General features: G+C 40.5%; 1 protein-coding gene and 1 long non-coding RNA gene across 7 annotated transcripts in view; one reads left to right on the top strand and one right to left on the bottom strand.

The window, feature by feature from the left end:
* The window catches only part of UBE2F (ubiquitin conjugating enzyme E2 F (putative)), a 288,300-nt gene that overhangs the window by 50,332 nt on the left and 221,413 nt on the right, over positions 1–16,555 (top strand). For 4 of the 5 annotated variants that reach the window (XM_056533947.1, XM_056533948.1, XM_056533946.1 and 1 more), the window contains exon 5: positions 13,703–13,795. The exons of the other annotated variant lie outside the window; for it this stretch is intronic. In XM_056533947.1, coding sequence (XP_056389922.1) covers positions 13,703–13,795 — 93 coding nt within the window. The remainder of the gene's footprint in view (positions 1–13,702; positions 13,796–16,555) is intronic. 5 annotated transcript variants of the gene reach the window in all.
* Positions 9,520–16,555, bottom strand: part of LOC130284037 (uncharacterized) — a 30,731-nt gene continuing 23,695 nt past the window's right edge. Inside the window, exons 2-4 of one of the 2 annotated variants that reach the window (XR_008846906.1) lie at positions 10,861–11,124; positions 9,996–10,267; positions 9,520–9,863 (exon numbers count right to left, since the gene is read on the bottom strand). This is a non-coding gene — a long non-coding RNA (uncharacterized LOC130284037). The remainder of the gene's footprint in view (positions 9,864–9,995; positions 10,268–10,860; positions 11,125–16,555) is intronic. The other variant, XR_008846907.1, reaches the window with a different exon arrangement.

Below are 16,555 nucleotides of genomic sequence, written 5' to 3'. Positions count from 1 at the left end.
TATGGCTTTGCAGGGATCAGTGTAAAAGATCACTGTGTGCAGTGTTATAGCCCCCTATGGGAGCTTTAACACTGCAAAAAAAAAAAGTGAAAACAAAAAGTTAATAAAGGTCATTTAACCCCTTCCCTAATAAAAGTTTGAATCACCCCCCTTTTCCCATAAAAAAACAAAAAACTGTGTAAATAAAAATAAACATATGTGGTATCGCCGCATGCGGAAATGTCCAAATGATAAAAAATATATGTTAATTAAACCGCATGGTCAATGGCGAACACGCAAACAAATTCCAAAGTCCAAAATAGCGCATTTTTGGTCACTTTTTATGTATGTTGATTTATGCCAACCTCATCAGTTTGAATGCTTTATATTCAAAAGTAGATCAGCTCTATTGGTGCCTTTTATAATAAAACCCCAGCTGTACCCATATGACAGTACTTTACCTTGCTTACAGGAACTGGCCATAGATTCATGCAATAAATGTCTATGTTGGTCATCAACACTGTCCTCTTTAAAGCAGTATTTTTAGGAGTATTGACACCAATGCAGACTAACACTCTAAAAATGAAATGATTTTGCAGCTTTTTCTGTATTTTGGACCCACTCCTTGTTCAGCTAAAAATAGTGACCAACATACTGTGTGTGAAATCTGGCCAAATAGTTATGGTAATGTCACATAGTTTAGTTCCAAATTCAGAGCTTGTTAGTTGTTAGACAGTGCAGGCACCAGTGGTGCTACTTTTATATGCTGTCTAGCAGCCAAGACTTTGATTTGCCAGAGCAATACTTGAGATTGCTAGAATACACAAAGAGGTGATGAGTTTTAAAATTAATATTTCTGACGTATGATATTAAGTCGGATAGGTTGCAGTCATGATTTTTTTTCTGTCTATGCCTGATTTGTAGTGATGTGATATGTCCTGTAGGAGGCATTATGAACACACATATTTAAGCAACACTATGTTTCGTCCTTGTATAGATGAATAGGTTTTTCTGCCAACGGTTACTTAAGATTTTAATTTGCATAATAAATATATTTGTTGAGTCTAGTGGTTTTGTAAAGTAAATCTTGTTGTTTTTTTCTACTACTTTTGTCAATTTATTATTAGTTCTTAATATTTTGACCAGCGCTTTTCCACATTGTGCATTGAAGAAAGAAATAACAGAGCCACAGCACTGGGCTCAGAGGTGCCGGTAGCATGTATGGATACGCACTACTACAGAAATGATATTCTACAAGCATGAATATCCAGTGTTCATTTCCTGTGAATTGTCAGTCATAGCTTGAAGCTTACGCACAGCTCTTGAGCCCATCAGATCCTTGGGAATCACTTATCACAGATCATTCTGCTGTAGTTTCAAAAGTCATTCTGTGTAAATAGCCTTAGTGAATGAAAGCAATTGTAAATTTATTTATTTATTTAATCATTTTAAATTAGATTTTATGCATGTATTTGCACCTCCGCTTCCTTGGGGTAAATGCACAGAATGCTGCATAAGATTAGAATCCTCAGAAAAATGTATTTAAAATCGGTAATTTATGTATCCACAGCCATAGGGGTACTTGCAGATTTTGTTGCAGATATTGACTTCTTCATTGTCGCTAAATTGGCGCACGATCCACAAAATTAAGAAACATATGGAATATTTTAAAACCCGCACCACAGGTCAGTTTCTGCATAGAAATATTCTACATTGTGATCATGAGATTTATTGAAAACGTATCCACTTGGCTCATTATTTTATCTATGGATGCACCAAATTTTGGCTGCAGAAAATTTCCAGCTAAAAATGCCCTTTTTGGCTGAAGGAATTTTCCGCTGATAATTTTGTGACTTAACTCCTCCCCGACCCCTGACATACATGTACGTCATGGTTCGGGTGAGCGGACGCAGGCCCGCGGGTCGGGTCTGCGTCATAAACGGGAGATAACTGCTGCTATCAGCAGCTGACATCTGCTTGTAATTATGGACATCAGAGATTTCTCTGATGTCCCTTATTTAACTTGCTAACAAACCATACCCTGCAGCCCGCTGCTAATACTTGTAGCAAGAGCCAGTGCTAATAGCCCACATGCTGCAGCCGGCTATTAACCCTTAAGATTGCCACTGTCAAAGCTGACAGCAGCATCTAAAGGGACATGTAAATGCTCCCTGGTGGTCCAGTGGGGAGGTAGTCGGAGGGCTTACCTCTCTTTCCTTGGTGTCTGTGGCTCTTTGTTTGTTTGAATCGGGCTGAAGCGGCTCAAACCAAATGAGCACAGATCAATGGAGCTCTATGGAAGTTAAATAAAAGTTTAAAAAACATTAACCTCTTCCATATTAAAAGTTTAAATCGCCCTCCTTTTCCCATTTTCCATGTAAAAAAAAATATATGAAATAATAATAAAAATACATATTTGGTATAGTTGTGTGCATAATTGTCCCAAATATAAAATTATTATGTTTTGGAACGCAAAAAAAAAAAAAATTTGGAACGCAAAAATTGCTGATTTTGGTCACATCACATGCCCAAAAAAGTAATTAATAAAATGTAACAAAAACTATATAAAAAAGTGGGCATGACATTACATCTTCGGTTCCGGTTTTCGGTCAAGCACAGCCTACATTTTTGGTTTTGGACAAAAATTTCCCTTTCGGTGCATCCCTACTGTTAACTAATGTAGATTTTCTTAAGCAAATCTGTGTAATAACGTTGCAGCAAATCCGCCCTATTGTCATATGCATTTATCCTTGAAGTAAATAAAGCAGAGATGTAATAAAACATACAAAATGTGGACAGGTGAGACTGTTTTGAAAAGAAAGCCTCTATATCCCTTTAACAGAATATTTGTTTTGGTCAGGCAATACTCTGCTTGTTACAAGTCTAAGGGTCTATTCACACAGGCGGAATGTCCGCTTGAAGAATTCTGCTTGTGGAATTCTGCCTGAAATGAAAGCCCAATAGACTTCTATGGCAGGGGTTCTCAACCAGGGGTACGCGTACCCCTAGGGGTACGCCAAGGGTTATGCGGGGGTACAGCAATTCACTGACAAATACCGGCCGTGCATTAGCTAGTATTTGTCAGCGCAGAGCGGGGATTGGATGTCGCAGTCACCGTGACAGCTAACTATATTGTACCGCACCCACTTTATGTGAGTTGCAGTGGCTGCTGGGCCTGATGTGTGACGTCCCTGAGGTTGTGCGGAGGTGCCGGCACAGCGCAGAAGGAAATCACCTGTCAGGTCGGCCCTCCGACTCCTGCCGAACGGGATAGACACAGGCCTGGTAAGCATGTTAAACTAAGTGTAATACCGTAGTATGGGAGGGTGTTATTGTATGTACCTCATATATTGGCCCAGGGGGCTCGAGGGGGGGGGGGTGGAATAATGGTGCAAGGGGATTAAGATGGAGAGGGGAATAATGGCACAAGGGGGTTTAGATGGAGGGGGGAATAATGGCACAAGGAGATTAAGATGGAGGGGGGGAATAAGAGCACAAGGGGATTAATATGGAGGGGGGAATAATGGCACAAGGGGGTTTAGATGGAGGGGGGAATAATGGCACAAGGAGATTAAGATGGAGGGGGGGGAATAAGAGCACAAGGGGATTAATATGGAGGGGGAAATAATGGCACAAGGAGATTAAGATGGAGGGGGGGAATAAGAGCACAAGGGGATTAATATGGAGGGGGGAATAATGGCACAAGGGGGTTTAGATGGAGGGGGGAATAATGGCACAAGGAGATTAAGATGGAGGGGGGGAATAAGAGCACAAGGGGATTAATATGAAGGGGGGAATAATGGCACAAGGGGATTAATATGGAGGGGGGAATAATGGCACAAGGGGATTAAGTATTGCATTAGAAAGGTAAGCACTCGCCATTATGAAATTAAGTACTTTTATCACTTATTTTGTCCGCGGGTACCCCTCGTGCGAGAGGTACCCGCGGACATACTTTCACCCTTTTGGAGTTACTGTGGAGAAAAAGGTTGAGAACTACTGTTCTATGGGATTCCACACTTCTGAATTTCCGCAATCGTAATTTCCACACCAATTCCATACAAAATCTACACAAGCCAGAAACCACCCAAGGAAGCAGGAGCATAATTGGCGAGGAAATTCCGCGTGTGTGAATAGACCCTTATACCCCTTATATCTTCGCTTCCTTGTCTTCATGAAGTGTGACTTGGAAAGGAGTAGAATGATTCAGTCAATTGCAGTCACACTTTCTGGTGTTGGTTGATAGATTAAATGGTTAAAACATGTTTGATAAACTTAGGCATTATCAAATTGAGCATTTTAAAGGGATACTTCAGCGCCGTAAAATTATTCTGTAATCAATAATAGTTGCATAGTTAAGCAACTACTATTATATATACATATAAATATTATATTGTGACTGCATAGGCCTTTTTTCCATGTCCGCCAAACACCCGGAAGTTCTGTAGTTTCTAATTGTCTTTATTATTGTCTATGACGCCAATTTGTGACAAAACATCACATTCTATCTTCATCAGTTGGTTGTCAGCCCTTAAGATGACAGTAGTATGTAACAGAGCAAGCTGACCAGTGAATTAAAATGGGAAGGATTGAGGGACGTGACCCCCAGACCAGAATTGGTGACTGCGATGGATCACGCACATTGTAGTCATTGTAATGCTTGGACTCCCATGATTTATTTTATAACATGTGATGTAATAAATATAATTATACTGATATACTGATTCCCTCGCACATGCACTTTACATATGGTTTCACCAACTAATAGATGATATACCAGTCATATGTGATCCACGTGAAGAGAGAGTTTTTTTGCACATTTGTCACACAGTACGCAGCGAGGGTGGTTTTTCATAGTTTACAAATGTATAATAGCATTTACAGTAGAATCTCCCAATAGCAGACACTCACGGGGAATAAAAAAGTGTCCGCTATTGAGAGATGTCCCCTATTGGGAAAAAAGGCTAAACAAATCTTTCTAAATGTCGGAATACTGCACTGTACTCACTATAGAGTGTAATTACTTATAAAACATGATAAAAAGCAATCTTACAGTAGAATCTCACAGTGCTGTTTAATCGCCTCTTATCCCCCTCCCTGTATCATTTCATCCCCTCCCCTGTGCCACCTTATTCCCCTGTTCCTTGTGACAAATTATCTCCCCATTACCTCCTGTGCCACATCATTTACCCTTGATCCCCCTGTGTCATTTCATTCCCCCTTTTTTACCCTCTGTGTAAATTCATCAGGGGATAAAGGGGGAATTAAATGGCACAGGGAGTGGTAAAGAGGGGGTGTTGAATTTGCACAGAGGTCAGTAAAGGGGGAATGAAATAGCATGGGGGGGGTCAAGAGGAAATTATGTGGCACTGAGGGTGAAAAAGAAAGGCGGGGGGGGGGATCAATTGGCACTGGGGGAAATAAAGTGGCACAGGGGGGATCAGGGAAGGAAAAGGGTGAATGATGTGGCCGGCGGACGTCAGATGCAGGAGACCACTGTTAAAACAGCGGTCTTCTGCTTCTGTGCTGGGGCTTCTGCAGGGGCATGGGCCCCCTACTGGGGTATTGGCTGTACCCCCTGAAGGAGGCCCCCGGTACAAGGTAGGGCCAGTACATAAGCCTGGTTGTCACCTATTGGGAGTGTTTTGTCCCCTATTGGGAGTGTTTTGTCCTTTCGTGCATGTCAGCGTCTGCTATTGGTAGTGTCTCCTATTCTGAGGGTGCAAATACATTAGGTATTATGGGACTCTGCCGGGGAATTAAAAACTGTCCGCTATTGGGAGGTGTCCCCTATTGGGTGGTGTCCGCTAAGGGAGATTTTACTGTAGTTACTTATTTACCATGGAGTGCTTCGTGCTAACACAGTGTACACTATTTGTTCCTCCCAGTTGTGTACTTAAAGGGGTATTCCAGGAATTAAAAAAAGGCCTTTTTTTGTTTTTCAAAGACAGCACCCTCCTTGTCTCCTCTTTCGGTGTAGTATTACAACTTGGCACCATTCACTTCAATGGAGCTGAGCTGCAGAATCGCACCCAAACTGGAGACAAGGAGGGAGCTGTCTTTGAAGGCCTGTTTTTTGATTCCTGGAATACCCCTTTAATTTTATGATCTAATAATGAAGTTGAGCTTTTATATATCTTTTTTGAATAAACAAATCTATAAAATATTTTCTAATATAATGTTGTGTCAAGATGTTTGTGGGCATTTTTCTGCATATTCTGTACAGTTATATTTATTGTGGATTTGTTGCAGATTGTCACTTCCTCATCGACTTCAAACTGATTTTAAAATGCACAACAAAATCTTCAGCGTCTCTGCAACATAGACTCCCATGCTTTAGGTTTACAGTCTGCTCCACAAGTCAATTTTCATGCTGTTCCTGTACGGCTTCTTCCTGCAGAGTGTGGATAAGATTTGTAAAATATTCTTCCATTTTGCTGGTACTGTTGGGCTCTCTTTACACTACTTTTTTGTGCTGTCTGGCAGGGGTAAACATTGGTAGACTCCCCAACAGATGCCACATAGACTTCCATTTTTTATTTATTTTTTATTTATTTTATTTTTTTGCTTTGAGATATAGTGCAGAGGTCTGTACTATTTTTTTTTTTTTTTTTTTTACAGTAAAACCCAAATCCTGATGGAAACCACCTAAAAAGAGGTCAATATTTTTTATTTTTTTTGCCAGAATTGGGTGATTGGGGCCTATGGGTATGTTTTCTGCATGCTCCAAATATTTCTCAGCGCATATGGAAAACGGACACCACAAATGTATTGTGAAAAGTGCTGCACAAAGAAGGGGGAACCTCAGGTTCCAGTTCAAGCTAGGCCTTATATACTTAAGATGTATTTGGCCGGAATACCCCTTTATCTCCTATCCAAAGGATAGGGGATAAGATGTGTGATCGCAGGGGGCACGCGGCAACCCCGGACAGATCCATCTCAGGACAGATCCTTCTCACTATGCTGTTGTATATGCCTTTTTAAATCCTGTGCACCAGGATTGCTTTTCTTCTCCTGCACCCCATATGTTGAAAATGATGAGCTTCTAAGTGTGACTCACTTTACTGATTTTTTGTATATGAAGATTTTATTTATTTACAATGGGGGGTAGCCTGGCACTAAGGGTTAAGCCAACAATAAGCCACTTAAAATAGGCCTGTTTTTTAAATGCTTGATAATGTCCTTTTGGTTTTAGCAATCCTTTGACAAAACAGCAGGCTCTACATGTGGCCATACCCTAAATGAACTTGGTAAGTAGGATTGGCGTCCCATATACTCTTAACTGGGTAACATTTCTGAAGTTTGTACAATCCTTTTAAAAACAATTACGAGAAATGAAGCAATCTGGATTCAACAATGTTACATATCCTCCTACAAGTCCTTGTAACTTCACACCAGAAAGATCTTTTTTCAGAGTAATCACCAGATGCCGGATGCAGATACAAGTGTTAGGGCTTAAGGCACAAGCTGTGTGAGATATGTTTGTCCCGTTTGCTAAATTTATCCACCGTATCACTAAGCATATTAAATTTTGTATCTGGAGGACACTTCTTTGTAGACTGCTATTACTAGGTTTCATACATTACTTTACTGTCTTTGTTGTGTTCGATAGCTAGAGCCTTTCCAAAGAAATTTGGTTATCCATTCACCAGATTCATCATCAAATACTATACTGTAAAAATCTAATGTATAAAGACTTCAGATGTCTGCTTTCTGTTTCATAATTCTGGGCCATTGCATGTTATCCTATGCCATAGTAGATTGAGGATACAAATTTTGGTTTTATACAATTATCCCAAAAATTGGTTATACTTTTTGCAGTCATAATTTGACAGATACATGACCTCACATATATAAATGTAATCCCATAGTTCTTCATTCCTTAAGAAATTACACACTGAGTTTTCTCAAGCATACCTCTGAAGATTTTCCACACAAGATAAAACACCTTAGAGAACTGGAGTTAAAAATAGTTATTTACTTTATGGGCCTACAATAATGATCATCCTAGGGCTGGGCGGTATGACCAAATGCGTGTATCACGGTATTTTTTAAACTTTTGGTGGTTCCACGGTATATAACGGTATTTCCTAGCCCCCCCCCCCCATATTATCAGCCCACATCCCCATCGGGGTAAATACTCACATATCACCCACATGTGCTGCCCTCCTCCTCGTCCTGTTTGTTGCGGCCTCCGGCGCTGACACACTCTATACTGTGCGGTATCCCTATGCCTGGGCTGCATAAGGTAAACAAAAGAAACTTTAACGCACCTACGTCGGCCTTACGCTGGGGACGGGAACGTCGGAGAGCTGTCAGCCTATCACCGGCCGCAGCGATGTTCCGGTGATAGGCTGAGCGCACTGTCATGTAAGAAGCTGGCTTCTTACATGACAGTGGGCTCAGCCTATCACCGGCCGAGGCAGAACATCGCTGCGGCTGGTGATAGGCTGACGGCTCTCATACGTTTTCGTCCCCAGGAAACAAGTGAGGCCGGACCAACGGGAGGTGAGTTAAAGTTTATTTTGTTTATTTTTTTTAAGCCCGGGCATAGCGTACAGTATAGAGCAGTGGTCTCCAACCTGCGGACCTCCAGATGTTGCAAATCTACAACTGCCAGCATGCCCGGACATGCTGGGAGTTGTAGTTTTGCAACATCTGGAGGTCCGCAGTTTGGAGACCACTGGTATAGAGTGTCAGCGCCCGGCGGCCGCAACAGACAGGACGAGGAGGGCAGCGCATGCGGGTGACATGTGAGTAGTACCCTGATGGGGACAGCGGTGGGCTGGGCTAATAATTAATTTTGGGGGGGGGGGGCAGAACAGCGCTCATGGGTAACATATGATTAGTTCCCCGATGTGGGGACAGCGCAGCGCTGGGCTGATTCATTCATTCCCCAAGGGGAGGGGCCAAACTGGTATTGTGGTATGGGTTAAAATTCATATCGTGCAGTGCAACAATTTTGGTATTCGGTATGAACCGGTATACCGCCCAGCCCTAGATCATCCTGTTCTTCTCCAGTGTCGGAGGTACTGTGATTTATATAGGCTGTAGGAACAGGGAGTCCAGTTAAAATGTAACTCTTAAATTATGTTCTGGATTTATAGAAAGCAGGGTATTGGTTATTGGTCAGTCTGATGATAACAATGATGCACAGACCTGTCATGTTCAGAAGATGGAAAGCTGTGTCTCCCACTCCTAAATGTTTTTCTCAAGTCCCAGGCATGGAAAGATCAAGCATCCAGCTTCATATTGTCAGCATATGCAGGAAACAATGACCAACACTGTTAGCATAGATCATGTTAATGAAGTGTTTTGTCTCTTATATGTTAGATTTTCATTGCAGAGTTTTGTTTTTTTTTTTAGTATTTTTTAGAAGATGTTCTACTGAAATATTTTAATGAGTGTCATATTAGTTTCTTGTGTTCTGCATGAGTAAAAGCCAAAGAATATTTTGTATGGAACAGTAAGATTCCCTTGTAATTAAAGTACTCAATTCTCAAGACAACTTAAAACAACCCTTTAATGGTTTAAATGTGTATAGTAGTAAATACTTATTTTTTCCATTTTTCCCCCACTATGGCAGTGTTAACTGCACTTCTTGCGGTGGTGTGACACAGGCTACATAATGATTTTTCTTGACACACAGCTGTTAAACTGATGAGGAAAATTACATTAGAGCTATGAACAAATATTTAGCTGAAGTAAATTACACCTAATTTGTGTCATTTACAATTATACTTTATAATAAATAATCTGCAGTTCATGGCCTTAGTAAACGGGAACCTGTTATCCCCTTTATGATGCCCTCTCTCACATTAGTACCAGTTCAGTGATCTGTCGCTTATGATGCAGCCTCCTCTTGCCCACACTCAGCTTTTTCCCTATGTAGAATAGTTGAGAGAAAGTTGTCAATAAGCTGTCAATTAACTGTGGGTGGAGCCTGCATCTCTTGACTATAGTAGATACGGCATTTAAAGCGTACGTGTCTGGAAAAAAAAAAGCTGCATGCTTACCCAGTCTTGCTTGCAGCTCAGTTCCCCATGCTTCAATCATTATCTTCTGTCATCTCCTCTCTTCTGCTGCTTGGTTCTTTGTAATTTACTGAGGAGATGGGGATGTTCCCTTTCACAAGTATGACACTTGCCAGCACATATCATGGGGGAACTTTCTCCCTCCTCCTCAGTGCAGAACAAACAGAGAACCTGTTTGTCCCTCCCTCACTTCCTGGAATTTGTCCCAGTGGCCAGGAAACAGAATCCGCCTGCCGGAGAAGATGGCTTCCATCCTGCATGAAGGACAAGGTCAAGGATTTAGGTAAATATATTTTAACTATACATAAATATATATAAACTATACATATTTAATATATTTAAATGTTAACAATTTTAGGTACTCTGTTACATATCAAAGGTTTTGATATGTGACAGTGCCCATTTAAGTGAATGGGAACTGAGCTGGAGTAACCCAGCATGGCCACTATACAATGTTTGAAGATGAGGTTTATGGCTGGTCCGGAAAACATGGTTGAAATTGTCTGATTTGTCTGTAGCGACCACTTACAACTCAGCTTTCATTTTTCAAATTGCTCTGGTACCTGAAAGACGAATTCTGAATGGTTGCTATGGAAAATCAGAGACATTTTGTCAATCAGCTATTTTCTGGCAGGAAAACCCCTTTAAAGCATACCTGTCATACTCTTCCCCTCCCCCCCCCCCCCCCCCCAACAAAAAAAAAAGTTATGTTACCCAGTACCTAATCCTGATGATGTACATATATTTGTATGTGTCGAACAAATATATTTCTCACAAATACTTCTACAAATACTTTTTTTTGTGCCTACTTGATTAGTCTCTCTAGTCTTCACTCTGCATGACTTACCTTCCTTCCCGAGCCTGCTGTTCTGTGCTGGGTCTCTTTATCCAGTCACTGCAGGCTGCTCTGTAATCCTCTCCTCTCTATTTTCAGACAGGAGTCTCATAGACAGGACAGGAGTGAGCACAAAGGAGTGCTAGCCACTCCCTCACTTCATTGACTTTGTCCCAGCCTATGCTTCAGCTTGGAGAAGATGATTCTGCAGCTGGAGAGGATTATGTTCTGGATGGTATGGGGACCCCTAGTGGTCTTTTTTATAAGCAATGATATCTATAAAAAAAAAAAATCCAAAGGATAGGGGATAAGATGTCTAGGGGCGGAGTACACATGCTTTGCCAAGATGTACAATATATAAAAATGTTTTTGAATCTAACAGTGTCCATTTAAGCCAGGATATGGTGGAAAAAGTGGCACAAGTCTATACCTGCTCATAACATGACTGTATTTAATTTCCTAGATTTATGACAGACAACAATGTGCTAGATTTATTAAGAGGCATGCACCTATTTTAATGACAAAAGGGTGAGCGGTACCTAAGTAAAGGTGTATCACACTAAGCACACTAAGAATCCTAAAGAGAGTATGCCAAAATCAAAGAATGCACTACATAGTAATAACATTACAGGTGCTGGATACTAGATTTATAGGGACAGAATGTTGATCCAGGGATTTATTCTCACTGTCATATTTGGAGTCAGGAAGGAATTTTGCCTTCCTCTGGATCAGATCAGTAGGGACTCATTAGGGTTATAGGTTGAACTTGATGGACTCTGGTCTTTTTTCAACCTTATGAACTATTTTACTATGTTAGGGTGCGTTCACACGGCCATCTGGCCCCCCACCCCCCCCCCCCCCGGTTTAGGTTCCGTTGTTGCTGCTTGTGAACGGATTACAAACGGTTGTAAAATAATCCCATTGATGTCAATTGGATTTTCTTTACAATCCTTTCACATCCGTTTGCACTTGTCTGTGCTCATTCCCATTTTTTTTTTTTTTACAGAAGAAAAGACGGTGCATGCAGTATTTTTTCTCCCATCAAAGAAACGGAAGAAAATAATGGATACAGTAAATTTAACATTGAAGTCTATGGAAAACGGATGAGCCTTTAATGTCATCCGTTTGCATCTGTTTTTTCAATCTGTTTTTACTTCTGAGCATGCTCAGAACAGAAATATTAATTTTTATTTATTTTTGGTTTATTAACTAAACAATAACGGATACAAACGGATAACTTTTTTGTCTGTTTTTTTTTTCTTTTAATTCCTTTTCTTTTTTTGATGGGAGAAGAACTGGTCGGGCCTAGACGGCCATGTGAACGCAGCCTTACTATCTTAAGTAGAAGCATAAATACCTTTTATTTATAAATATGAAAAAAAGGGTAGTCAGTAGATATAACAATACAGCACATGCAAGGAAAGCATTGTAAGAAAGGTATGTCACGCATGATGGTTCCTAGGGTAATAGGGGTCAGAATTACTGTCTCCCTACATGTTCCATCACTCTGTGACTTCTCTAGCATAAATCAGTTAAAGGGTACGTTCACGCTTATGTTCACTCGTACATAATCTGCTGTGGATTTGAATCTTTCAAAATAACAGAATACGCTTAGAAATGAACTGACCATATTCACTAGCAGACTAATTTTAATCTATTGAACCCAGTAGACCCCAAATTCTACATCAACATATTGTTCTGCAGGTATGCGACCATTTACCACAAACATAGGGTATTATATGTGGAATTACCCTAGCACACATAAAAAAATTTATTTACTGCATCACTATGTTCAGCAAAAAGCAGATTACATTTGAAGCATTACTGTCATTAGTAAGAGAATTTCAAAAATGGCAATGTAGTAATGTGCCCTAAGACCTAAATGCATAATAACATGCATGTTTCTATATGTAAAATACCTTTTAATCTATATTTTACCTTGCTCAATCTTCTGGCAGTTCTCTTGGAAGCTGGGGGCGTTTCTTCAAGAGCAAGATGAACTTGCTTCCCCCCCCCCCCCCCCCCCCTTCCTTGTCATGTCTGCTCAAATATTTTTACATTTGCAAAGCTTTTGTGCCTAACTTTTTATAACTCCAATACAGCCATGTGGAACCTATATGGTGCAAATACACAAGAAAAACCTGCATTTTATGCCAAAATGTTTACATTTGCAAAGCTTTGTGCCCAAAATACCTGCTTTATGTAACCATAAATCAGCTCTGTGGAACCCATATAATGCAATTACACAATAAATAAGTTCAGAAAATGACCTTGGAGAAATAATTTTGCATATAAATAATAATTTAAGAAAGTGGAATGTCCAGCGTGAATAGATCCAACGGAGCAATTTATTGAAAAGTAAAACCTCAGTATATGGACAACATGGACACAGGTGACTCATTTGGGCCCACCTAATGGGCCTTATTCATAATTTAGTACCTTATATTGCTTGTCATGGAAATGCTCCTCTTCTGAAAAGGCTGCTAGCTGTCTGGGTCTTGTCTGAATCTCACAGGGGTTCAGCTGTTACTGGTGAAAGCTGAATTATACACTGCACTGGAGGGAGCAGAGCAGGGAGACAACCACACTCCCCTCAGCAAATTGGTAAAAAAAAATTTGTTGCTAGGACCAAAAAATCTTGAATACCAGGGGTTGATTTCAAAATGAAAGAGACAGACCCCTAGTGACCGTTTTTTTTTTTTAAACCATTTTTTCACATCTCTAGCAATCATTTTTATGAAGTATATTAAAGTATGAGCAGTGGAGTACCCCTTAAAGAAAATGCTTAGTTTTTAAGGAAGTATTACATTTAAAAAAGTTCGTTCTAATGACAGTTTTTGGGTTCGACCAACAGATTATTGGCCTAGTAAAAATGATTGCAAAGGGATAGCTGCTGAGGACCTCCTTGATCAGATATCAGACCTAGATAACAGATCGGATGAGCCAGGTAACCAGTACATTTACGGTTTTGCCGCTTGCCAGCTTTTTCAGTAGTTTTTTGTTGATGTCTGTGAAAGTATTTCTTTGTTTGTGACAGAGTTTCTGTCACAAACAACGGTTTCTGTCTCTCTCTTAAAACTTAATGAAGACTGCCTGTGCCTGGGTGGCCACCTCCTCACCACAAGACTCATGTTCTCAGCCAGACCCCTGCTGATGATTTAAAAAGAGGCACATTTTATCAATATGTCATACATTTTTGTGGAGTTAATACAACCCCAAACAGTAGTTTTGGGTGCCAAAAATACATTTGTGCTGGAAAGGGGATGCACAGAGTGATTATTTAAGATGAATTAGTGTCATGCAATATCTATTAATAGATGTCTTTTTCAGAATTTTATACCAATTAGTCTAAGGCACAATGTGTGGCCTTGTCACAACATGTTATTCCTATGTATGTTCTGGTGTTACTTAATACTTACCATAAGAAATAAGTATGTTTGTATGGTGGTCTTAGGATGCTATTTAGGGTGGGTTTTAGAAACCAGTAGATGAGCAGGCAGGGGCATGCTATAGTATTGCCAGTGTGGTGACATCTGTTGACTACATTGTTGCTTCATGATGGGCAGCATACAGTGTTGCTACCGTAATGGTATAGCCTGCATGTTGTTAACTATACCATGCTGCACTAAAGAAGGGATAGGCTTTTCAAGCGTGATAAAGACAACTTTCTGCTGACCTAACTTGTATTTGTAGAAGACCTTACACAGTCTTTTGACTACAATAGATTAAAGGAAATCTGCAGTAACCTAAACTGTGGATAGGGGATAAGTGTCTGATAGTGGGGGTCAGAAAGCTGGGACCCCCCCACGATCTCCTGCACAGGGCCCTTCTTCTTCCGCGGGTCTACCATGCAGGAGGCATGCCGACCGCAGCATGGCACCGCAGCCGACACTCCTCCTCCCTGTAGTTCTATGGGAGGGATGGGGATGCAGCATTTGTGCATCCCCGCCTCTCCCATAAAGCTGTATTTGGGGGGGGGGGGGGGGCTGTCCGTCAAGCTCTGTGAGCTTGATGACACGCGCATTAGCCGGTGCACAGCGTGGCACTGCCAGGGCCCCATTTGGGAGATCGTGGGAGTCCCTGCAGATAGAGGATATGTTTATTTCACTGCAGTTGTCCTTTAATACAATCTAACTATGCGGCTTTTGTGTTCACATTGGCTTTGGACCCAAGCTCTATAGGAAATACAGTATGGTATAATAAAGCTGATGCCAAACAGGATGTAAAAGTAATGAAGGCATACAACATCATTTACCATCATAATTCACCTAAAACATGTAAGGTCCATGTGGGTACAAACTGTCCTATAAAAATAAAAGTTGTGGCTAAATACAAATAACCATATGAGCATTGCTCTATGCCTCTTTAGTACAACTGTTTCATGAGGGGTCCATAAATATAGATCCCCAACTGCTGTAAGATCTAGTACCTTTTGTGCATTTTTGCCACCAGGTAAGTTAAAACAGTACTATAACTTTGTGCTATTGTCAACATTATGTCACTGGCAGGTAAAAAGACGCACAAGGTCCTAATGTGCTCAGTCATATTTGAAAGTGGCTCGTGCCCTTCAAAACCTGCGCAGAGAAAAAGTTGATTAGTTGCCCATAGAAACCAATCAGATTGCTTCTCTTTTATTTTTCAGAGCTCTTTGAAATTTAAAGAAGCAATCGTATTGGTTGCTGTTGGCAACTGGTCAGCCTTATCTCTACACTGGTTTTGATAAATCTCCCTACTTGTGTTTTTGTGGATATTGATCTATCCTCTGGTCAGTTTTATTTGTATGATAGACATTAGTGACTGGAAATGAAGGCAGCAAATAAAATAATTTCAGTGATGAATTAGCATTCAATATGGAGGCTAACCCATGCCCACAACATCAGCTAAACAGGTTTGCACTAGGCATAAACAAGAACCTCCTCAGTATTTTCGAATCTTATCTTACGCTACTCTATATAACAAGAAATAAATCTCGAAATGCTTCTTAAACAGCACAACTTCAATATAATGTACTTTGAGAATTCTGATACCGCTCAGTCTGTTGGACCTTGCGTTGCCCGGATCTACCTTTCAGCAGATGTAAATGTGTCATGCCCTCTAAATGACTTATTTCTTCCCTCCCTGACCGTCTCTCTAGAATTCCATTGCGCGCTACTTGTAATGTGACCGGTTATTGTACACTGGATGCTGGTTACAAATGTTTGTTTGAAAAGCCATTTCTAAGAAGCTGTCTTGCACAGATCTGGTTGGGTTTATGGAAGGTAAAAATAGAGATGGCAAGCGGCGTGTCTGCAGAGTTATGTTACATACCCGGGGTGGGAGATAAACTGGCACCAACACTATGTGAATTATGAATAATCTCTTGTATGCACAGTCATTCTGGCTCCCAGAGAGTTAAACTACAGCTGACACCAGAGCATATTTAGCAGTTGGTATAGTCTAGTCTGTATCTGGATATTTTTGATCCATGAATTGTGGCATGTCCTGGGAAAGAGAACTTAAAATATAGAATTATTTTTACAAGCCCCTGTCAAACGCTGATCCCATCTTTGTATAAAGTTTAGCTTTTAGCTTATTTTTGTGAACCTATTGCAGTTTGTCATGTATAACCTTGTTCCTACCGAAATATTTATAGTCCTGACCTAAAACCTCATTTTATAAAGTACATGTGACATCTGTTTTATGTGAATGTATTTAGTGCTGTAAACTC

The sequence above is a fragment of the Hyla sarda genome, chromosome 8 (genome assembly GCF_029499605.1).
Source record: "Hyla sarda isolate aHylSar1 chromosome 8, aHylSar1.hap1, whole genome shotgun sequence".
In the NCBI taxonomy this organism is placed as follows: Eukaryota; Metazoa; Chordata; class Amphibia; order Anura; family Hylidae; genus Hyla; species Hyla sarda.
This window is presented reverse-complemented; position numbering and strand designations above follow the sequence as displayed.